We start from the raw sequence: 21344 nt of genomic DNA, 5'->3' as shown, positions 1-21344 counted from the left end.
TGCCTACACACACATTGCAGACAGCAGGGATCCCAGTACTGATCTGATTACAGGCAATGAATCAGCAAAGCAACTTTATACCATCACCCTCAGACTCCAATTCCTTGAATTATCAGTACCACGTTGTATCAGTCTCCGATATGGGACCTTGTTAAAAGCCTTAATGAAGTCAATGTAAATCACATCTACTACACGATGATCATCAGCGAGTGAGCAAGGGATTTAAAAAACAAATGGGGACTATCAGGACTTTCAGTGAGCTTCAGATTGTTGCAATAGTCCCTTTGGATGGGCCAGTAAAAAAAAATCAGGTTTAAGTGGAGCAGCCATTGTGGGAGCAACTATTGTATGAATAGGACAGGGTTAGAGTGGGGAGCATGAAGCTTTGGCTTAGGCAAGAAGAGGCAGAGGCTAAGTTAAGTTTCTGGCAAGTTTCTTTCTTTCTTATTGCACAGTCAAAGCAGTGGGAATGGTAGTCAGGACAGTGCAATGCTCCGCTTGTGGGATGTGGGAAGACAGGGAGATCTTCAGTAATGGATTGGAACTAGAGCTGGTTGAACTCCAGATCATTTGGGAGGCTGAGGGGTTGACCGACAGGAGAAACAGATAGGTAGTTACACTTAAGGTGCAGAACACAGGTAACTAGGTGATCCAAACAACACACACAAAATGCTGGTGGAACACAGCAGGCCAGGCAGCATCTATAAGGAGAAGCACTGTCGACGTTTCGGGCCGAGACCCTTTGTCAGGACTGACTGAAAGGAAAGATAGTAAGAGATTATACCATCTGATATACAAAGACAGGAACCTAAATGTAGAGTATGGTGGGAATAATGCTCTGAATTGCACTTACTTCACTGTAGTAACCAGGTGATCATCAGGAGAGGGAAACAGGATAGGCAAACAGTGCAGGATACCTCTGTGACTTTTCCCTTCAATAACAAGTATACTGTTTTAGATACGATTGGGGCACAAATTAGCAGAGGAAAGCCACAGCAGTCAGGTCTCTCTGGCACTGATTCTGGCTCCGTGACATAGAAGCAAAGAGGAGAGAAGAGGCAAACAGTAGTAATAGGGGAATTCATTGTTTAGGAAATAGACAGCAGTTTCTGTGGAGGAGAACAAGATACCTGGACAGCATATTGCCTCGCAGGTGCCAGGGTGAGGGTTGTTATGGATCATGTCCATAGCATTCTTAAGGGTGATTGTGAGCAGTCTAAGATCGTGGTCCATGTTGGTACCAATGACAAGGTCAGGAAGAGTGACAAGGTCCTGCAGAGTGAGTTCAGGGATTTGGGTGCCAAGTTAAAGGACAGGATTTGCAGGGTGGTGATCTCAGGATGTCTACTTGCCCCTTGCGTGGGACTAGAAATAGGAAGATAATACAGTTTAACATGTGGCTAAGGAGCTGGTGCCAGAGAGAGAATTTCAGATTTTTGGACCTTGGGCTCTCTCCCAGGGAATGTGGAATTTGTATAATTGGTATGGTTTGAAACTAAAATTAAAGGGGCCAATATCCTTGTGACTAAGTTTACACCGAGGGGTGGGGGGGGGTTAAATTAGAGTTGCAGGTGGATGGGAACAAGAGTGCCAGGGCAGTTAGTGGAGTGGTTGTGGAGAAAGTGTGCATTAAGCTGACATACAAAGACAGGAACTTAAATGCAGAGTATGGTGGGAATAATGCTCTGATTTCCACCTACTTCACTGCATGCAATACTGCAGATAAGGCAAATGAGCATACAGGATGGATCAGTGTGTGGAATCATGACATTGCAGTCATTGGTGAGATTTGGTTGTAGGAGGGGCAGGACTGGCAGCTCAGTGTTTCAAGGTTCTATTGCTTTAGTCATGATAGAAGGGGAAGAACTAAAGGGGGAGGGATGGCATTACTCATCAGAGAAAATGTCACAATACTTGGGCAGGATGGACTGGAGGTCTACTGAAGCTACATGGGTGGAACTGAGGACTAAGAAAGGGATGGCCATGTTCATGGGATTCTATTACAGTTTGGGAGTACACCCAACAGTCAACAGGATTTACAGGAGCAAATTTGTAGAGAGATAGCAGACTGTTACAAGAAAAATAAGGGTGTGATAGTAGGAGATTTTAACTTTCCATATATTGATTAGGACTGCTATCCTGTAAAAGGACTGGATGGGATAGAGTTTGTCAAGTATGTACTGGAAATTTTCCTGAATCAATATATAGAGGTCCGGACTAGAGAGAGTGTAATACGGGATCTCCTGTCAGGAAACGGGGTAGGGCAGGTGACAGAAGTGTGTGTGTTAGAACACTGTTGACCTAGTGATCACAAATCAAATTCACGCTTAGTCATTCAGCCATGTCCATGAAAACCACCAATGTTAAAAATACTGCCAAACAAAACAAACACCATCAAACAAAAGGTTCTGATTCCATTAGTTCCAATATAATGGTGGAGCACGATAAGACTGGTCCTCACGTTGAGATTTTAGATTGGAGAAGGGCCAACTTTGATGGCATGAAAAGCATCTGGTAGGTGTGGATTGGGACAGGGTTGTTTTCTTGCAAGAGGATGCTTAGTAAGTGGGAGGTCTTCAAAAGTGAAATATTGAGAGTATAGAGTTTGTATGTTTCTGTTAAAATAAAAGGCACGGCTAACAGGTTTAAGGAACCTTGGTTTTCAGGGGATATTTAGATCCTGGTTAAGTTGAAGGAGGTGCATCACAGGTATATATGCAGCAAGAAACAAATGAGGAGTACTTGTGCAGTACAAGAGAATACTTAAGATGGATATCAGGAGGACTAAAAGAAGGCATAATATTGCTCTGGCAGACAAGGTAAAGGAGAATCCCATGGGCTTTTACAAATATATTAAGAGCAAAAGCATAGGAATGGACAAAGTTAGTCCGCTTGAAGATCAGTGTGATCATCTGAATATGGAGATGAAAGAAATGGGAGCACTTAAATGGATTTTTTTTCTGGAATTTGTATTTACTCAGAATAGAGACACAAAGTCTATGGAACTGAGATAAAACAGTGGTGATGTCATGGACTGCATCTGGGGTACAGAAGAGAAGATGCTTACTGACTTAGGGCAAATTAGTTTGGATAGGTCCCCAAGACCTGACAAGGTGTCAGGTGGTCTAAGGTGTCCCTTAGACCATGTGGGAGGCTAGTAATTGCAGGAGCCCTGGCAGACGTACTTAAAACATTCTTAGCCACAGGTGAGGTGCCTGAGGACTGGAGGATAGCTAACGTTGTTCCATTGTTTAAGGCTCCAAGAATAAACAGGGTAACTATAGGTTGCTGAGCCTGACATCAGTTGTGGGTAAAATATTGGAAGGTATTCTAATGGACTGGAGATATAAATACTTGAACAGACAATTTCTGATTAGAATAGTCAACATGGCTTTGTGCACGTTTGGTTATGTCTAACCAATCTTATAGAATTTTTCAAGGAAGTTACTAGGAAAGTTGAAGGAGAAGCAGTGGATATTGTCTACATGGAATTTAGCAAGGCCTTTGAAAGGTCCAGTAGGGAAGGTTGGTCAAGAAGGTTCAGTCACTTGGTATTCAGGATGAGGTGATATATTGAATGAGACATTGGCTTCATGGGAGAAGCTAGAGAGAGGTAGTAGATGGTTTCTCTGATTGGAGGCCTGTGACTAGTGGTGTGCCACAGGGATCAGTACTGAATCTGTTGTTGTTTGTCATCTATATCAGTGATCTGGATGAAATTATGGTAAACTGAATCAGCAAATTTGCAGACGTCACCAAGTTTGGGGGCACAGTGGACAGCAAGGAAGGCTATCAAAGCTTGCAGCGGGATCTTGGCCAGCTGAAAAATGGCAGATGAAATGAAATACAGACAAAGGTGAGATGTTACACTTTGGGAGAACAGATCAGGGTAGGACATACACAGTGAACGGTAGGACATTGAAGATTGCAGTGGAACAAAGGGATCTGGGAATACAGATCCAAAATAACCTGATACTGCGTTGACAGAGTCATTAAGAGAACTTTTGGTACATTGGCTTTCATAGATCAGAGCACTGAGCACAGGAATTAGGATGTTGTGTTCAAGTTATATAAGACTTGCTGAGGCTAAATTTGAATTATTGTGCTCAGTTCTGGTTACCCAGCTACAGGAAAGATATCAGTAAGGTTGAAAGTTCAACCTATGGTTGGAGTTGATTTAAAAATCTCACTCAGTGCCCCAGCAAACTTTTCTCATCTTCCATGGAAGCCAGGACTAAATCTCTTGCAGCCCCTTCAAGCCACATCACCCAACAATCCCTCAATTTAATCACGAGACAATTTATAATGACCAATTAACTACCAGCTGGTATGTCTTTGGACTGTGGGTGGACCCATGCAGTTATGGGGAGAATATACAAACTGCTTACAGGCAGCGGTAGGAAATGAATTGTACTGCAAAGTTTTGTGCAAACTATTACGCTACCATGCCGATGATCAACAGCCCGATGCATAAGTTCCAGTTGTTCAGGTGTTCCAGAGTAAAGAGCCTGTTTAAGCAATGAGTACCTTTTCTGCACTTAAGAAAACTTACACCAAAACTACACCTTCTCCTTTATTGAGCACATCCCACCCCTTCCACTGCTACAAATTATGTCCCATTGGTGAATATTTATTTTGGATCCCAGTTATACCTTCTGGCTTCACAGGTTCATTTTCTGTTGTCCCAAATGGGCCCTACTCTTTCTCTGGTTATCATTTTGTCCCTAATATACAGATAAAACACCCATAACAAACAGTTACTAACCTTAATGAGGTGCTTTTAAAGGTTGGACATGGTGCAAGTTATCTCCTACCTCAGAGATGACCTAGATCTGCTCCAATTTTCTTACAGCCACAACAGGCCAACAGAAGCCACAATTTCTCCTGCTCCTCACTCTGCTCTGGAATACCGAGACAACTGGAACTCATACATCAGGTTGCTGTTCATTGACTGCAGCTCATCATTCAGCACAATACTTCCATTCAAACTCATTATCAAAGTTCAGGACCTGGGCATCTGCATTTACCTCTGCAACTGAATACTCAACTTCCTCATCAGCAGACATCAATCAAAAAAGATTGTTCACAACATCTCCTCCTTGCTGATCATTAACACAGTACAACTGAAACCTACAAGTTTGTTCCCCTGCCATCTTCTGGCAGTCACCATAGGGCAGGAGGTACGAAGCTGAAGTTCCACACTACCAGATTCAACAGCTACTTCCCTTCAACTATTCAAATCTTGAACTAACCACCAAAACTCCAGACACCATAGTTTAAAAGGGCAATGAACACTTTAACCACTTTACATTAGAATGCTTTTTGGTTCAAACTTTTTTTTTGTTTTAAAAAAAAGTGTATAATTTATGTTTTGTTTATCTTGTAAATGTTGCTTATCTGGTGTAATGTATCCATGATGTTATTTTCATTGTTCCTGTGCATACATGTATTTGCGCAATGATAATGAACTCAACTTCAACTTGGATTTATCTGCGCCAATGCCCAGAAACAGAAAAGGTTGGAAACACCAATGGCCAGGAATGGAAAAGTCTACAGAAAATGGTGGATATATTTCAGTCCATCACAGGAAAAGGCCTCCCCACCATTAAGCACATTTAGATGGAATGCTGGCAGAAGGAAGCAACATTCATTATCAAGGAAGGACCCTCACCATCCAGGCCATGTTCTCTTCTCACTACTACCATCAGGTAGGAGGTATGGAAGCCTGAGGTCCCACACCACCAGGTTTAAGAACAGTTATTACCCTATAACTAATAGACTCCTGAACAAGTGTGGATAACTTCTCGCACCACAACTCTGAAGTGATTCTATGACTGACAGTTTCACCATCCTGCAAACTCACCTTTGATGATTTTGGAACTCATGTACTCAGTATTTTATTTGCACAGTTTGTCCTCTTTTGCAAATTGGCTGTTTGTTAGTCTTTGTTTATGTATAGTTGTCCACAAATTCCATATTTTTCTGTAAATGCCTGCAAGAAAATAAATCTCAAGGTAGTATATGGTAAAATCCTGAACGTACTTTGATAATAAATGTTATTTTGACATTTTTCATTTTGTGTGCTTCTTTTGTTTCTGTTATCTCGCACTCGATATCCCTCATTATCTAGGGTTCTCTGGACTTGTTACCCTTCGATTTCAACCTCACAGGAAAATGTTGACCCTGAACTCTCAGTTTTTCTTGTCTGATGATGAATAAAGACTTTTATATTTCCCATTTAGAGCTTCTGTGTGGCTCAGTTTGAGTCAGTCACAACAATGAAGTTAGTTATTTACTGCTTGTTACATCACTGGCATTCAGGATAGTGCCATTTCCTTAACAGGAATTTTTTTAACCAGTCAGGGTTGTTAGCCCCGAGCTGAACCCCCAAACATGGAGGACTGGTGAGCCACTTGTAGTCTGGTATCTACCCTTTGACCTGTTTGGCATGGGTGACCCGGCCAAGAGTCACAGCACAAGACATTGACTCCAGCCAACATAGCACTCCAGGTCATTGAGGTACACAAGCCTCCAAACCCTAAGACAAGGTTGTGGTCCACTTGAAGGACAACAAAGAAGGCAGTGGCTCATACATCTTCTCAACCAATGTCACATTCAAGGATCTTTGGGCATGTATACAGAGATCCTTCTGTTGATCTGTAGGGCCCGACCATTCATAGTGTATGTCCTTGTCCCAGTCATTACACATTCTGTCTTGTTTATTTGTTTTAAAAATAATAATGAGATGGAATACTGGATACTTCTTGTCTATGTTTCTGATGTGACATTAAGGCAAAATGCAATTGGTATTTTTGATAAATTATCAAAGACTTAGTGCTCAAGTATTATTATCTTCAATCAAAACTAGCTCACAAGAAAACAAGTAGTTTTATTTATTAAATTAACAAGCAATGTTTTGCAAGTACCGTATCTAGTTGTTTAAATAGTATTTAATAGAATATGTACACTTAATTTGCACAAATCCAGTATTTATTTATCAATTGTTAAACTGCGTGAATTCAACAATTTTCTTTGTTTAAAACATATACTGTTTTTATCATGCACATAATCTTGCACAATAATTTATAGTAAACCCATCTGTTAAGACTTCTTAATGTCGGTTAACTCTGCATTTCCTAGCCTTCATTATAAACATTTAGAAACTTTTTCTGAAAAATACAAGAGAATAAGGTTTAAACTGCCAGGGAACAAGATAAACCTAAGCTTGCGAAACACACATACACACGTATACAATCATCAAGTACAGTACCAGTACTCTGATACTCAAACATTAATTCAATGAGTTCTTAGCTATAATCTGAATGCAAATTAGTTGTTAAAAATAAATTGCATTTGTTTAAATTGGAGATCACATGTATGCATCTCTGTCCATGTGTTTGTGGGACAGGAACTACTTGCCAGTTTTGTTACGAATTCACAAACAGAACAATGAACCTGGGAATGGTTCAGTGTTGAAAATTCATTTAAATCATCAAAGATGATTCATTTTCTAAAAAGTGAAAAACAAAACAAAATATCACTTTGGCAAATGGAATACTGTAAAAAATATTTTGAGTTTTAAATATTCCCAGGATTCTTAGCAAATTAAGAACAAAATTACATTTCTAGTTCCATTTGTGACCTGTTGGAATGAGTCTTTGCTTCTAAAGCATTTTATCAGCTCTCTGTACCTCTTTCAAGTATGTAGATTTGTATATGAACGTAGGCAGTGCTTAGCAGCATGCTGTTGCAAACTATATGTTTCTCTGACCTGAGGCTACAGATAGAGACCAATTGAAGGGCTCAATCAGTTTCCATAAACTGAGGTCAGTCATCAGGGAAAAAATCAGGGTCTGTCTATCTGTCTTAGTATTATCATCAGAAATCTATGCTCCTTGGTTTAGTCTGTCCATTTTCACCACAGTGTCACTGTCAGTGTTTGGATTATTCTGAACAGTTTACCCACATATCTGCAACAGTGTTTTTGTCCCAAAGAGTAAAACAAAATTCAGTTTTCTTCATCGCTGCTGCTCCATTCATCTTGGAACACGACATTTTGGGCGGTTCTGCCTTCAGACTGCAAAATGCAAGATTTGCAGATAAGTTCATATATATCTTTGAACTGTTCAAATGTTACTTCCTAAATAAAATATACATGGTTAAAATAATAGTAAATATGAAATAATAAATGTTACTTTTTTGCTTTTCGTAAAATGAAAGGAAATAAAATAACAGTAATTTATTTACATCATGATATGTTTCAACTGGATGAGCATGAACAAATAAATAAAAGTCCTTCCTTCCTCTTTACAAAATCCACACAGAATCAGTTGGTGCAGCCATTCTTGAGTTGGACAATTGACTCTACTTTTCAATAGAGAGGGCCAATAAGAACAATTCAAGTGCAAGCAAAGCGGTGATTCTTTTGAGTGACACACACGAGAGAATGAGAAGGTGATAGACAGGAGCTACAGGGAGGTAGTCATCCCTCGCTAGCAGGAGAGAGGTCTGGTGCTGTGGCTCAGCAGAGTTGAGAGGTGAAAAGGACTGCAGTGTTAATAGGAGATTCCTCAGACAGAGATCCCCTGGTACCAGAATCAGGGATGCATTGGATCAGGTCCACGGCATTCTAAAGGGCGAGGGTGAGCAGCCAGAAGTCTTGGTACATTTTCGTACCAGTGACATAGGTAGATGAGGTGAGGAGGTCCTGAAGAGATATTTTAGAGAACTAGGTAGAAAGCTGAGAAATGGAACCTCCAGGGTAGTAATCATTGGATTGCTGCTTGTGCCATGTGCCAGTGAGGGTAAGAATAGGATGATTTGGCAGGTGAATGTGTGTCTGAGGAACTGGTGCTTGGGGCAGAGGTTCAGATCTATGGATCATTGGGATTTCTTCTGGGGAAAGTATGACCTGTACAAAAGGGACAGGTTACACTTGAACTTGAGGGGGTCCAACATCCTTGTGGACAGGTTGGTGAGAGATGATCAGGTGGGTTTAAACTCATTTGGCAGGGGAATGGAAGCTGGAGTGATAGTGCTGAAGATGTGATAGATAGCTTACAAACAGAGGCAATGTGTAGTGAGACTCCTAGCAAGGAGAGACTGATGATAGGGCAGAATTGCAGTCAACAAGTTAAGTTGCAATGTAAAAGGCAGATGAAATTGAGAAAGATGAATACAGGACTAAAAGTATTATATCTGAATGCGTGCAGTACATGGAATAAGGTCGATGAACGTGGAGCAATTACAGATTAGCACATATGATGTTGTAGGCATCACTGAAGTATGGCTGAAAAAGGATTATAGCTGGGAGATTAATGTACAAGGATACACATTGGATCAAAAAGATGGGCAGGAAAGAGGAGGGGATGGCATGGCTCTGTTTGTCAAAAATGAAATTAAATCGTTAAAAAGAAGTGACACAGGGTCCAAAGGTGTTGAATCATTGTGAATAGAGCTAAGAAACTGCAAGGGTAAAAAGCCCCTGAAGAGAGTTATATACAGACCCTGAAACAGTAGTAAGGATGTGGTCTACAAATTACAATAGGATATAGAAAATGCATGCCAAAACAGCAATGTTATGATAGTCATGGGGGATATGCAAGTAAACTGGGAAAATCAGGTTGGTGTGGGATTCTAAGAGGGGCAATTTCTAGAATGCCTTTAAGATGGCTTTTTAGAGCAGCTCATAGTTGAACATACTAGAGCAGGCATGGACAAACTACGGCCCGGGGGCCATATGCAGCCCGTTAAGCTTTTTAATTCGGCCCGCAGAACTTGATGAAATTATATTAATAAACCTTGTTAACGTTTTTTCCCCGCAATTCTGGCGTTTTCCCAATAGATGACGCACTCTATATACATTGACCTTTGTTGAGGTGCAGCGTATTACTCCACATTTGCGCTTTACTCTTTGTTCGGCTCGACCTATTTGTGTGAACAGGCGTTCAGCATCATGAACATCAACAAAGCCAGCCACAGATCCAAGTTAACTGACCAACACCTCAGATCCATCCTGAGAATCGCCACAACAAAACTAAATCCAGACTTTGATGCGCTGGCTAAAAAGGGAGACCAACAACACTGTTCCCACTGAAATTAAAAATAAGTTTCTTCGTTGTGTTATGTAAAAAATGCATTTGAAAATATTTTTTTCAATAAGCCTTACATGTTACAGGTCATTTCTGTTAAGTGATGGACAAGAGTAGTGCGCAGGAGCACGTACGTTCTCAAAATAAAAAATGCGCTCCAGATCAAATAACACTCTCCACATACTGGCACGCTGTCACTATTCTGTCCTTGTGCTGGTCGTTGTTGAGTTTTGGCACAGGGGACAATTGAATAAGAAGGAGCAGGACAAGTAGACCTGCATCTCCTACCGTTTTTGAAATAAAGACAGTCAGGAGGAGAGTGATGATGATAATATCTTGAAGGATAACAGAATTTTCAGTGCTTTAAAATAATAACTGTTACTATTTTAAAAAGCTGTATTTTATTCATTTAATTTTCAGTGTTTTAAAAGTCATTTCAATAAATAGCTAAATACCATGGGACTTCAAAGACAGATATTTTGTTGTAATGCATTTGTTCATTTTCAACTGAAATTAAAGCACATGTTTTCTACATATCCCATGATATTTTATTTTCTCTTATGAGGTGTATTACCAAAACACTCCGTCCATCTGCTCCTGGTCCGGACCCCTGTCAAATTTTAGAACCCTTTGTGGCCCACAAGTCAAAAAGTTTGCCCACTCCTGTACTAGAGGATCAGCTATTCTGGATTGGGTGTTGTACAATGAACCGGAATTGATCAGAGTTAAAGTAAAGGAATCCTTTAGGCACCAGTGATCATAATATGACAGAATTCACCCTGTAATCTGAGAGAGAGAAGCTAAAGTCAGATGTATCAGTATTACAGTGGAATAAAGGGAATTACAGAAGCATGCAAAGGATTGGTTGGAAAAGAACACTGGCAGGGATGATGGCAGGGCAGCAATGGCTGGAATTTCTGGAAGCAATTCGGAAGGCACAGGATATATAAATCCCAAAGAGGAAGAAATATTCAAAAGGCAAGATGACACATCATTGCTAACAAGGGAAGTCAAAGCCAACATAAAAGCCAAACAGAGGGCATATAACAGAGCAAATATTAGTGGGAAGTTAGGGGATTAGGAAACTTTTAAATACCAACAGAAAGCACCTAAAAATTCATTAAGGTAAAGACTGAATATGAAAATAAGCTGGCCAAAAATATTAAAGGGGATACCAAAAACTTATTCAGTTACAAAAAGTGTAAAAGAGAGGCAAGAGTGGATTTTGGAAGGCTGGAAAATGATGCTGGAGAGGTAGTAATGGGGCAGAAAAAATGGCGGACAAACTGAGTAACTACTTTGCATCAGTCTTCACTGTGGAAGACACTCACAGTTTGATGGATGTTCCAGGTGTCAGGGAGCATTACATGTGTGAAATTATCATTACTAGGGAAAAGGTTCCTGGGAAACTGAAAGGTCTGTATGTAGATAAGTCACCTGGACCAGATGGTGTACACCCCAGGGTTCTGAAAAAGGTGACTGAAGAGATTGTGGAGGAATAAGTAATGATCTTTCAAGAATCACTAGATTCCGAAATGGTTCTGAAAGACATTAAAATTAAAAATGTCACTCCACTCTTCAAGAAGGGAGAGAGGCAGAAGAAAGGAAGCCTGACCTCAGTGGTTGGGAAGATGTTGGAGTCAACTGTTAAGGATGAGGTCTCAGGTTACTTGGAAGCACATGATAAACTAGGCCGCAGTCAGCAAGGGTTCCTCGAGGGAAAATCTTGCCTGACAAACCTGTTGTATTTCTTTGAAAGAATAACAAGCAGGATAGACAAAGGCAATTTGGTTAATGTAGTGTATTTGGATTTTCGAAAGGCCTTTGACAAGTTGCCACACCTGAGGTTGCTTAAAAAGCTACGAACCCATGGTATTACAGGAAAGAATCTAGCATGGATAAAGCAGTGGCTGACTGGCAGGAAGCAAAGAGTGGAAATAAAGGGAGCCTTTTCTGGTTGGCTCCAGAAAAGTAGCTAACTAGTAGACACTAGTGGTGTTCTACAAGTGTCTGTGTTGGGACTGATTCTTTTTACATTCTATGTCAATGATTTGGATGATGGAATTGATGGCTTTGTTGCAAAGTTTGCAGACAATATGAAGATAGGTGGAGGAGCAGGTAGTTTTGAGGTAGTAGAGAGACTACACAAGGACTTCGACAGATTTGGAGAATGGGCAAAGAAGTGGCAGATGGAATACTGTGTCTGGAAGTGTATGGTCATGCACTTAGGAAGGAGAAATTAAAGATTTGACTATTTTCTGAATGGAGAGAAAGTACAAAACTCTGAGGCACAAAAGGGATTTTGAAGTCCTTGTGCAGGATTCCCTAGTTTGCAGGTTGAGTCTGTGGTGAGGAAGGCAAATGTGATGCTAGCATGCGTTTCAAGAGGACTAGAGTATAAAAGCAAGGAGGTAATGTTGAGACTTTATAAAGCACTGGTGAGGCCTCACTTGGAGTATTGTGAGTAGTTTGGGGTACCTCATCTTACAAAGGATTTGCTGAAACTGGAAAGGGTTCAAAGGAGGTTCATGTAAACAGCTTAGCATATGAAGAGCGTTTGATGGCTCTCAGTCTGTATTCACTGGAATTTAGAAGAATGAAGGATGACCTAATTGAAACCTATCGAATGGTGAAAGGCCTTGATAGAGTGGATGTGAAGAGGATGTTTCCTATGGTGGGATTATTGAAGACCAGAGAAAACAAGCTCAAAATAGAAGGGCATCCTTTTAGAACAGATATGAGAAGGAATTTCTTTAGCCAGAGAGTGGTTAATCTGTGGAATTTGTTCCCACAGGCAGCTGTGAAGGCCAAGTCTTTATGTATATTTAAGGCAGAGGTTGATAGATTCTTGATGGGTCAGGGAATGAATGAATATGGGGGTGGAGGAGGAGGCAGGAGATTGGGGCTGAGAGTAAAATGGATCAGCCATGATGAAATGGTGGAGCAGACTCTAAGGGCCAAATGGCCTAATTCTTCTCTTATATCTTATGGTCAGAAAGATGTCTGAAATGAAGTCATTTCTGAAAATTACCAGAGGGAACGGAGCAGATGTGTTTGCAATTCCTTCATGTCAGGCATTTCTCTATTACCTTGAAAACTCAAAATATTTAACCTAACATGAACTCTGAACAGACACTTCGTGGCTACTTTATTAGGTACACCTGTACGATAATGTATTTAGTCAGCCAATCACATGGAGGCAGCCCACGTTTACAGAACTGGTCTAAAGGTTCAGTAGTTGCTCACACCAAACATCAGAATGGGTAGGAATGTGATCGAAGTGACTTTGATCATGTAATGATTGTTGGTGGAAGATGGGGTGGTCTGAGTATCTCAGAATTTGCTGATCTCCTGGGATTTTCATGTTCAATAGTCACTCGAGTTTATGGAAAATGGTGCAAAAAGTAATAAAAACATTGAGGAAATGGCAGTTCTGTGGGTGAAAATGCCCTGTTAATGAGAGGTCAATGTCTAGAATGGTTCAAGTTGATAGGAAGGCAACAGTAACTCATATAACCACACATTCGAACAGTGGTGTGCAGAAGCGCGCCTCTGGATGCACATGTTGAACCTTGAAGTGGATGGGCTACATCAACAGAAGACGACACCGGGTTCCACTCCTGTACCTAATAAACTAGCCACTGAGTGTAAATGTCATGTTGAGATGGAGCATTCTTGAGAGAGAGAGAGAGAGAGAGAGGTGATGCACAAGTCCAATTTATAAAATATAGTCCATTTGTGGATTGTGATTTTCCTGGAACCAGTGTACCCTTTCCAACTAAAAGACAGCTTCATCCAAACAAATATGTTTTTTTAAAGATCATATTTTGTGCATTTTGTTAGGAGATGGGACTTTAATGGTAGGAATGTTCACAAAATAAAGCATGTTGGATCTTATCCCAAGAATGTGCCTCAATCCTGACCTTAAAGATAATCACCTCAGTGTGACTATTACATTTCACATTACAGTAATCTTACCATGGTGCTTTATGAAGAACAAGCATCACTCAGAAATTTAGTGGTATTTGTTCTCATATTTTCAAACAATCTTTCTTCATTATAGTTGCAGAGGAATTTGCCAATTTCAGGGCAATTTTGCAATATGCTTTGCTCTGAACTCATCTATTCTATAACTAAACCCAGGTTACAAAGCTGAAAGACCATATCCAATGTGCCAGCCAACTGAATGTACGTCAGTTGTATTTACAAACCCCACCACAGTCAATCTGCTAAGTTAAGCAGACAGCAAATGTGCTGTAACTGCATTTCACTTCCTTTTTGATTAACTTATGTCTGAAAAGCCCTCTGTAAAAACATCTGGTATATGCCAAAAGTGAGAGGTCTGTCATCTTATCATTATCTGGTGAGACTGTGGCGCGCTTGGACACAGCAGTCAAGCAAAGGTGCTGCCATCTTTTTTAATGATCACAAGCCACTGCTAAACCTTAAGAACTTCAGGTACTGCAGTTCTACCCCATCACTAGTTGCACGTTGGCAGAGGAGCTGAACCTGCTGTGTTTCTGCCTGCTATAGAGTGGTGCAGAGTTGACCAGACATAAATACCCATTAATACAGCTAATCGAAACAGATACTCCTTTGGGGCCAAGATGCAAAATACACCACAAGGTACATATAGCACATGTAAGTTAGCAGTTTAAAAATTATTCTAAAGTGATTACTTCCTTAACATAAATACTGAGGATAGGTGTAGGTTTAGGTGAAGTTTGAGCCCTAAAGAGTTCACATGGAGAATAATGTGCATTTTGAGAAAAGTCATTAAAAATATAAAGCAGAAGTTAAAAAGTGCAAAAAGCAGCCAGCATAGGTGTGAATATTTTCATTACAATATCATGTATTGGAGAAGTAAAATGTTTGGATAAATTGCTCACCCCTTTAGCTTCATCATCTCCTGCATCTATTTGACCAAGATCTGGAATCCATGCTAAAATGTTAACATCACTGCCACCACTATAAAGCTCCTGAAAAGAAAGAAATTCATTTTGTAGTATATATCTGAAGACCAGATTTCAATAGTTACTGGTATTACAAAGCACAATTTTTCTAACGCATTTTTTTCAACAAATTAATTCTTCTTGGGCTTCCCAGCGGGTAGAGGTACAGATGTTAACTGGTGATTCAATGACAAACTCTGCCATCGTCATCAGGGATGATGCCTGGACGTGTCTTGCCTAGTGGCATTTCTACCCACATTATCCTTTCCTCCAGATTGGATAATTCTCACCCAATCAGGTTTCTGCTGCCCTACCTCGTTTTCAATCGAATTCCAGTTCTTCATCTTTGTTAATTTAATTTGATTTCAATGGCTTCCTTCACCAGGTGGTCCCAAAAGCCACTGGTGCGGCACAGCAGTTTTGTGTCGTTGAAGTCAATCCTACAGCCATTGCAAATGTAATGTTCTACTGCTGACGATTTCTCGGGGTAACCCAAACAGATACACCTCCTGTGCTCGATGCGGGTTTCCACCATGCGTCCCATCTGGTTGATATACGCTGCTCTGCATTCACAGGGAATCCTGTAAACGACAGCTGACCTGAGTTCCAGGTCATCTCTGACCCACACAAGTTGTGATTTAAGCTTCCTTACGGGTTTGTGGATGGTATTAATCTGGTATTTTTTCAGGATTCTGGCAATTCTTCTGGAAGTCATGGAAATATAGGTAAGACAGGCAGTAACAACAGGTTCTTCCTTGTTGTTAGGTTTCCTGGTTTTCCGTCAACTCTTTTGAGGGCCTGATTGATTCCCTTCACCTTGTAGCCATTCTGTAGGAATGTTGTGCAGAATTCTCTTACCTCCTCATGGAGACTCTCCAGGTTCGAAATGGTTTTCGCACAGTTAATCAAAGTAAAAAGAACCGCTGTACTTTGGGAGGCATGATGGTGGCTATAATTGTTGAGATATAAATCCATGTGAGTGGGTTAACAATGGATACCATATCCAAGGCTACCATCCGGTTTCCATCGTATTAGATTGTCCAGGAACGGGAGGCAAGCATTCTTCTCCATCTCCATCGTATACTGAATCCCTGATGAAGATGGCAGAGTTTGTCACCGAAAAGTCGGTTAAAATTGATATCTGTACCGGGCTGGAAGCCTGAGAAGAGTTTATTTGTCATGTACGCCAGGAAATCCTTTTCATATTTTATTTTAATTTAAAAAGAAATAGAGAAGGGCAATTTACATTTAAAGTTGTCATTTCATTGTTTTCACTTCACAAAAGAACTGGCATTTATTTCCCTCTATACAGAGTACATTGCATCACTGGGAGAAATGACTACATCTGGCAGGAAAAGGAACTGAATTAATTTTTGCAGGGGTACAACTGTAACTCAGAAAATGATACCAATTATGCAATTTCAATCACTGTCACAGAAAGTGAACATTAAAATCAGTATCATGTATCTGGAAATCTGAAAATAGAAAATGCTGGAAGCATTCAGCAAATTAAGATATTTAGTCTAGCTCCTGTAAGGACTCCATTCCATTCTCTTGGTCCTTCCATCTACTTTAATAATGAGAAGGTGCTCCTTCTTCCCAAACCATGGCTCCCCCTCTACTACAGTAGAACACAGAAGAACAGGAAGAGGCCTTCAGCCCAAGGTATGTGCTGAACATGATACCAAAATAAAACCAATGGCCTCCGCCTGCACATGATCCATTCTCTGCATACTCACCTGCTCTTGAACAAGACTATAACATCTGCTTCCACCATCAACCTGGCAACAGGTTCTAAGCACCTGACACACTTAGTGTAAAACAAAACTTGCCCACACACATCCTTTTAAGCTTTCCCCTTTTTATCTTAAAGCCATTCAACATTTCTACCCGGTATAGACCTCTCATAATTTTATAAACTTATATCCGGTTTCCCCCTCAGCCTCCAATGCTGCATGGAAAACAATTCAAGTTTGTCCAACCTTTCCTTTTAGCTAATCTCTCTAATCCAGGCAGCATCCTGGTAAACCCCTTCTGAACTGTCTCCAAAGCATCCACGTCCTTCCTGTAATGTTGTGACCAGTTGTAAAGTTTTTACAACTGTATCATGGCTTCCTGGCAGTTACACTCTATGCCTGAGTGATGAAGGCAAGCATGCCATGCACTTTCTTTACTATTCTATCTACTTGTGTTGCCATTTTTAACAAGGTATGGACTTGCACCCTCAGAACCTTCTGTACGTTAATACTGTTAAGGATCCTGCTATTCATTGTATTCTTTTCCTTTACGTTTGATCTTCTAACAAACAACACCTCACAACTGGCTAGATTACAGTTCATCTGCCATTTCCCCAGCCATAACTGTAACTGATCTATTTCCTGCTGTATCCTTTAATGACTTTCTACGTGGTCCATAGCTCCTCCTGCTTGTGTGATATCTGCAAACATACTAACCCACCTACATTTCATCCAACTCATTTATATTTCACAAACCAGAGGTCCCAGCACTGTTCACCTCAAAAGACTACATACTGGTCACAGATCCCCAGCCAGAAGAACACTTCTCTGTCTACCTTCTGTCTTCTATGGGCAAATCAATTCTGAATCCAACTACCAATTAACTGTAGCTCTTAATTTTCCTTATCAACTTCCCTGAAGGACCTTGTGAAATATCTTACCAAAGTCTATTGACTTCCCAAGCCTCATCAAACACCTTAATCAAAAAAGTCAGTCAAGATTGAGAGACATGACTCGCCCAGCACAAAACTATGCTGACTGTCCCTAATTAGCCCACGTTCTTCCAAAAGTAAGACGGATCTTTAAGGATCCTCTTCAATAGTTGCCCTACCACTGACACGAGGCTCTTAACAAATAAAACATGTCCTGAAGAAAGATGTTGCCCCAAAATGTCAACCGTTTATTCATTTCTATAGATGCTGCCTGACCTGCTGAGTTCCTCCAGCATTTTGTGTGTGTGTGTGTGTGTGTTGTGTTATGTTGCTTTGGATTTTCAGCAACTGCAGAGTTTCTCATGTTTATGTTATTAAGTATATCTGATTAAACCTGATTCTGGTATACCCAAATATTTGGCTCCCAGTCCTCCACAGCCATCTATGCCAATGAATTCTACAGATTAACCACCCTCTGGCTAAAGAAATTCCTCCTCATCTCTGTTCTAAGGGCACTTCCTTCTATTCTGAGGATGTGCCCTCTGGTCCTAGACTTTCCTATGGCAGGAGACATCCTTTCCATATACACTCGTTCTAGGCCATTCAATATTCAAAAGGTTTTATGAGATACCCCCCTTCATTCTTCTAAACTCCAGAAAGTACAAGCACAGAGCCATCAAAAGTTCTTCATGTGTTAACCCTTTAATTCCTGGAATAATTCTTGATAACCTCCAATGCCAGCACAGCCTTTTGTAGATAAAGGGCACAAAACTGCTCACAATACTCAAAGTGTGGTCTGACCAATGCCTTATAAATCCTCAGCATTACAAGTCAAGTCAAGTCACTTTTATTGTCATTTCGACCCTAACTGCTGGTATAGTACATAGTAAAAATGAGACGTTTTTCAGGACCATGGTGTTACATAACACAGTACAAAAACTAGACTGAACTACATAAAAAAACAACACAAAGAGAAAAAAACAGCTACACTAAACTACAGACCTATCCAGGACTGCATAAAGTGCACAAAACAGTGCAGGCGTTACAATAAATAATAAACAGGGCAATAGGGCAGTAAGGTGTCAGTCCAGGCTCTGGGTATTGTGGAGTCTGATGGCTTGGGGGAAGAAATTGTTACATAGTCTGGTCGTAAGAGCCCGACTGCTTCAGTGCCTTTTCCCAGGAGGGAGAAGAGTTTGTATGAGGGGTGCATGGGGTCCTTTATAATGTTGTTTCTTTGCGGATACAGTGTGTAGTGTAAATGTCAATGATGGTGGGAAGAGAGACCCCGATGATCTTCCTGGCTGACCTCAGTATCCGCTGCAGGTTCTTGCAATGAGATGATGCAATTTCTAAACCAGGCAGTGATGCAGCTGCTCAGGATGCTCTCAATACAACCCCTACAGAATGTGATGAGAATAGGGGGTGGGAGATGGACTTTACTCAGTCTTTGCAGAAAGTAGAGACGCTACTGGGCTTTCTTTGCTATGGAGCTGGTGTTGAGGGAGCAGGTGAGATTCTCCGCCAGGTGAACACCAAGAAATCTGGTGCTCTTAACGATCTCTACCGAGGAGTTGTCAATGTTCAGCGGGGAGTGGTTGCTCTGTGCCCTCCTGAAGTCAACAACCATCTCTTTTGTTTTGTTCACATTCAGAGACAGGTTGTTGGCTCTGCAACAGTCTGTTAGCCGCTGCACCTCCTCTCTGTAAGCTGACTCGTCGTTCTTGCTGATGAGACCCACCACTGTCGTGTCATCGGCGAACTTGATGATGTGGTTCGAGCTGTGTGTTGCAGCACAGTCATGGGTCAGCAGAGTGAACAGCAGTGGACTGAGCATACAGCCCTGGGGGGCCCCCGTGCTCAGTGTGAATGTGTTGGAGATGCTGCTCCCAATCCAGACTGACTGAGGTCTCCCAGTCAGGAAGTCTAGGATCCAGTTGCAGAGGGATGTGTTCAGGCCCAGTAGGCTCAGCTTTCCAATCAGTTTCTGAGGGATGATTGTGTTGAATGCTGAACTGAAGTCTATGATCACCATCTGAACATATGTGTCTTTTTTGTCCAGGTGGGTTAGCGACAGATGGAGGGTGATGGCAATGGCATCGTCTGTTAAGTGGTTGGGACGGTATGCGAGCTGCAGGGGGTCCAGTGAGGGGGGCAGCAGGGTCTTGATGTGCCTCACGATGAGCCTCTCAAAACACTTCATGATGATGGATGTGAGTGCAACGGGACGGTAGTCATTGAGGCAGGACACTGAAGACTTCTTCGGCACAGGGACGATGGTGGTGGCCATGAAGCACGTTGGAATGGTGATGCTGCTCAAAGAGATGTTGAAGATGTCAGTGAGAACATCTGCTAGCTGGTGGATTCACTGGGCTTTGCCCCTCTGATGGCCTGGGACACTTTGGCCCTTGCTGTTGTTACAGCTGCCTTGTTGCCTGCTCTGAAGGCGGAGTCGCGGGACCTCAGCAGCACACGCACCTCCGCGGTCATTCATGGCTTCTGGTTGGCACGTATAGTGATGGTCTTGGACAGAGTAACATCATCAATGCACTTGCTGATGTAGCTGGTCACTGATGCTGTGTACTCCTCTAAGTTAGTAGAGTCGCCATTGGTTGCAGCCTCCCTGAACATGTGCCAGTCAGTGTGCTCAAAGCAGTCTTGAAGAGCAGAGATGGCTCCTGCTGGCCAGGTTTTCACCTGCTTCTGAACTGGTCTGGAGCGCCTGATGAGCGGTCTGTATACTGGGATTAGCATAACAGAGATCTGGTCTGAGTATCCGAGGTGGGGGCGGGCGTCTGCCCGGTATGCTTTGGGGATGTTTGTGTAAACCAGGCCCAACGCGTTCTCCCCTCTCGCTGCAAAGTCCACATACTGATGGAATTTGGGGAGCACTGACTTAAGGTTTGCGTGGTTAAAATCACCGGTGACAACAAACCGACCATCAGGGTGTGTGTTCTGCAGTTCGCTAATAGCCCTGTACAGTTCACAGACGCCTCCTTAGCATTAGCGCTGGGGGGAATGTACACAGCGAATATAAGGACAGAGGTGAATTCCCATGGCAAATAAAATGGTCTGCATCTAACAGCCACAAACTCCACTAGCGATGAGCAGAGTCTGGAAACCAGCACAGAGTTCTTACACCATTCCGTGTCGATGTAAATACACACGCCACCACCATGAGTCTTACCGGAGAGAGCTGCATCCCTGTCCGCTCAAAACAAGGCGAGCCCGTCCAGCTGAATGGCAGCGTCCGAAATTCCACCAGTGAGCCATGTTTCTGTGAAAACATGTGCAGAGCAGACTCTGTACTCCCTCCAAGTATTTCGTTGGAGTCGGATGTAGTCCAATTTATTGTCCAGGGAGCGGACATTGGAGAGCAGAATGGACGGGAGAGCCGGCTGGCTAGGGTTTGCTTTTTGCCTGGCACGGACCCCTACCCGGTTGCCTCGCTTCTGCTTCCTCGCACATCGCTTATGACGTCTCCATCTCCGGCTACCAGCATTAGGCGAGTCCGAGGATTGTAGGCCCATTCCCCTCAGCAAGCTGAGGTCGTGTAATTTGACCAGCAGATCTTTGTGAAGGTTTGCTTTTGGGCCACCTGTGTATTGTAGTAGTATCTGGCCATGGTAGATA

At 41.8% G+C, this 21344-nt stretch overlaps 2 protein-coding genes across 2 annotated transcripts in view; both read right to left on the bottom strand.

The window, feature by feature from the left end:
- elovl7a (ELOVL fatty acid elongase 7a) overlaps positions 1 to 5957 on the bottom strand; it is a 70819-nt gene extending 64862 nt beyond the window's left edge. Inside the window, exon 1 of the mRNA XM_059989350.1 lies at positions 5864 to 5957. The gene's annotated coding sequence lies outside the window, so the exon portion shown is untranslated. The remainder of the gene's footprint in view (positions 1 to 5863) is intronic.
- Positions 5958 to 6865: 908 nt separating this feature from the next.
- Positions 6866 to 21344, bottom strand: part of ercc8 (excision repair cross-complementation group 8) — a 42336-nt gene continuing 27857 nt past the window's right edge. The window contains exons 11-12 of the mRNA XM_059989346.1: positions 14981 to 15070; positions 6866 to 8077 (exon numbers count right to left, since the gene is read on the bottom strand). Of these exons, the coding sequence (XP_059845329.1) occupies positions 8009 to 8077; positions 14981 to 15070 (159 nt within the window). The 3' untranslated portion in view covers positions 6866 to 8008. The remainder of the gene's footprint in view (positions 8078 to 14980; positions 15071 to 21344) is intronic.

The sequence above is a fragment of the Hypanus sabinus genome, chromosome 14 (assembly GCF_030144855.1).
Source record: "Hypanus sabinus isolate sHypSab1 chromosome 14, sHypSab1.hap1, whole genome shotgun sequence".
Classification (NCBI taxonomy): domain Eukaryota; kingdom Metazoa; phylum Chordata; class Chondrichthyes; order Myliobatiformes; family Dasyatidae; genus Hypanus; species Hypanus sabinus.
The sequence above is the reverse complement of the archived record's forward strand: the minus strand, read 5'-3'. Positions and strand labels throughout refer to the sequence as shown.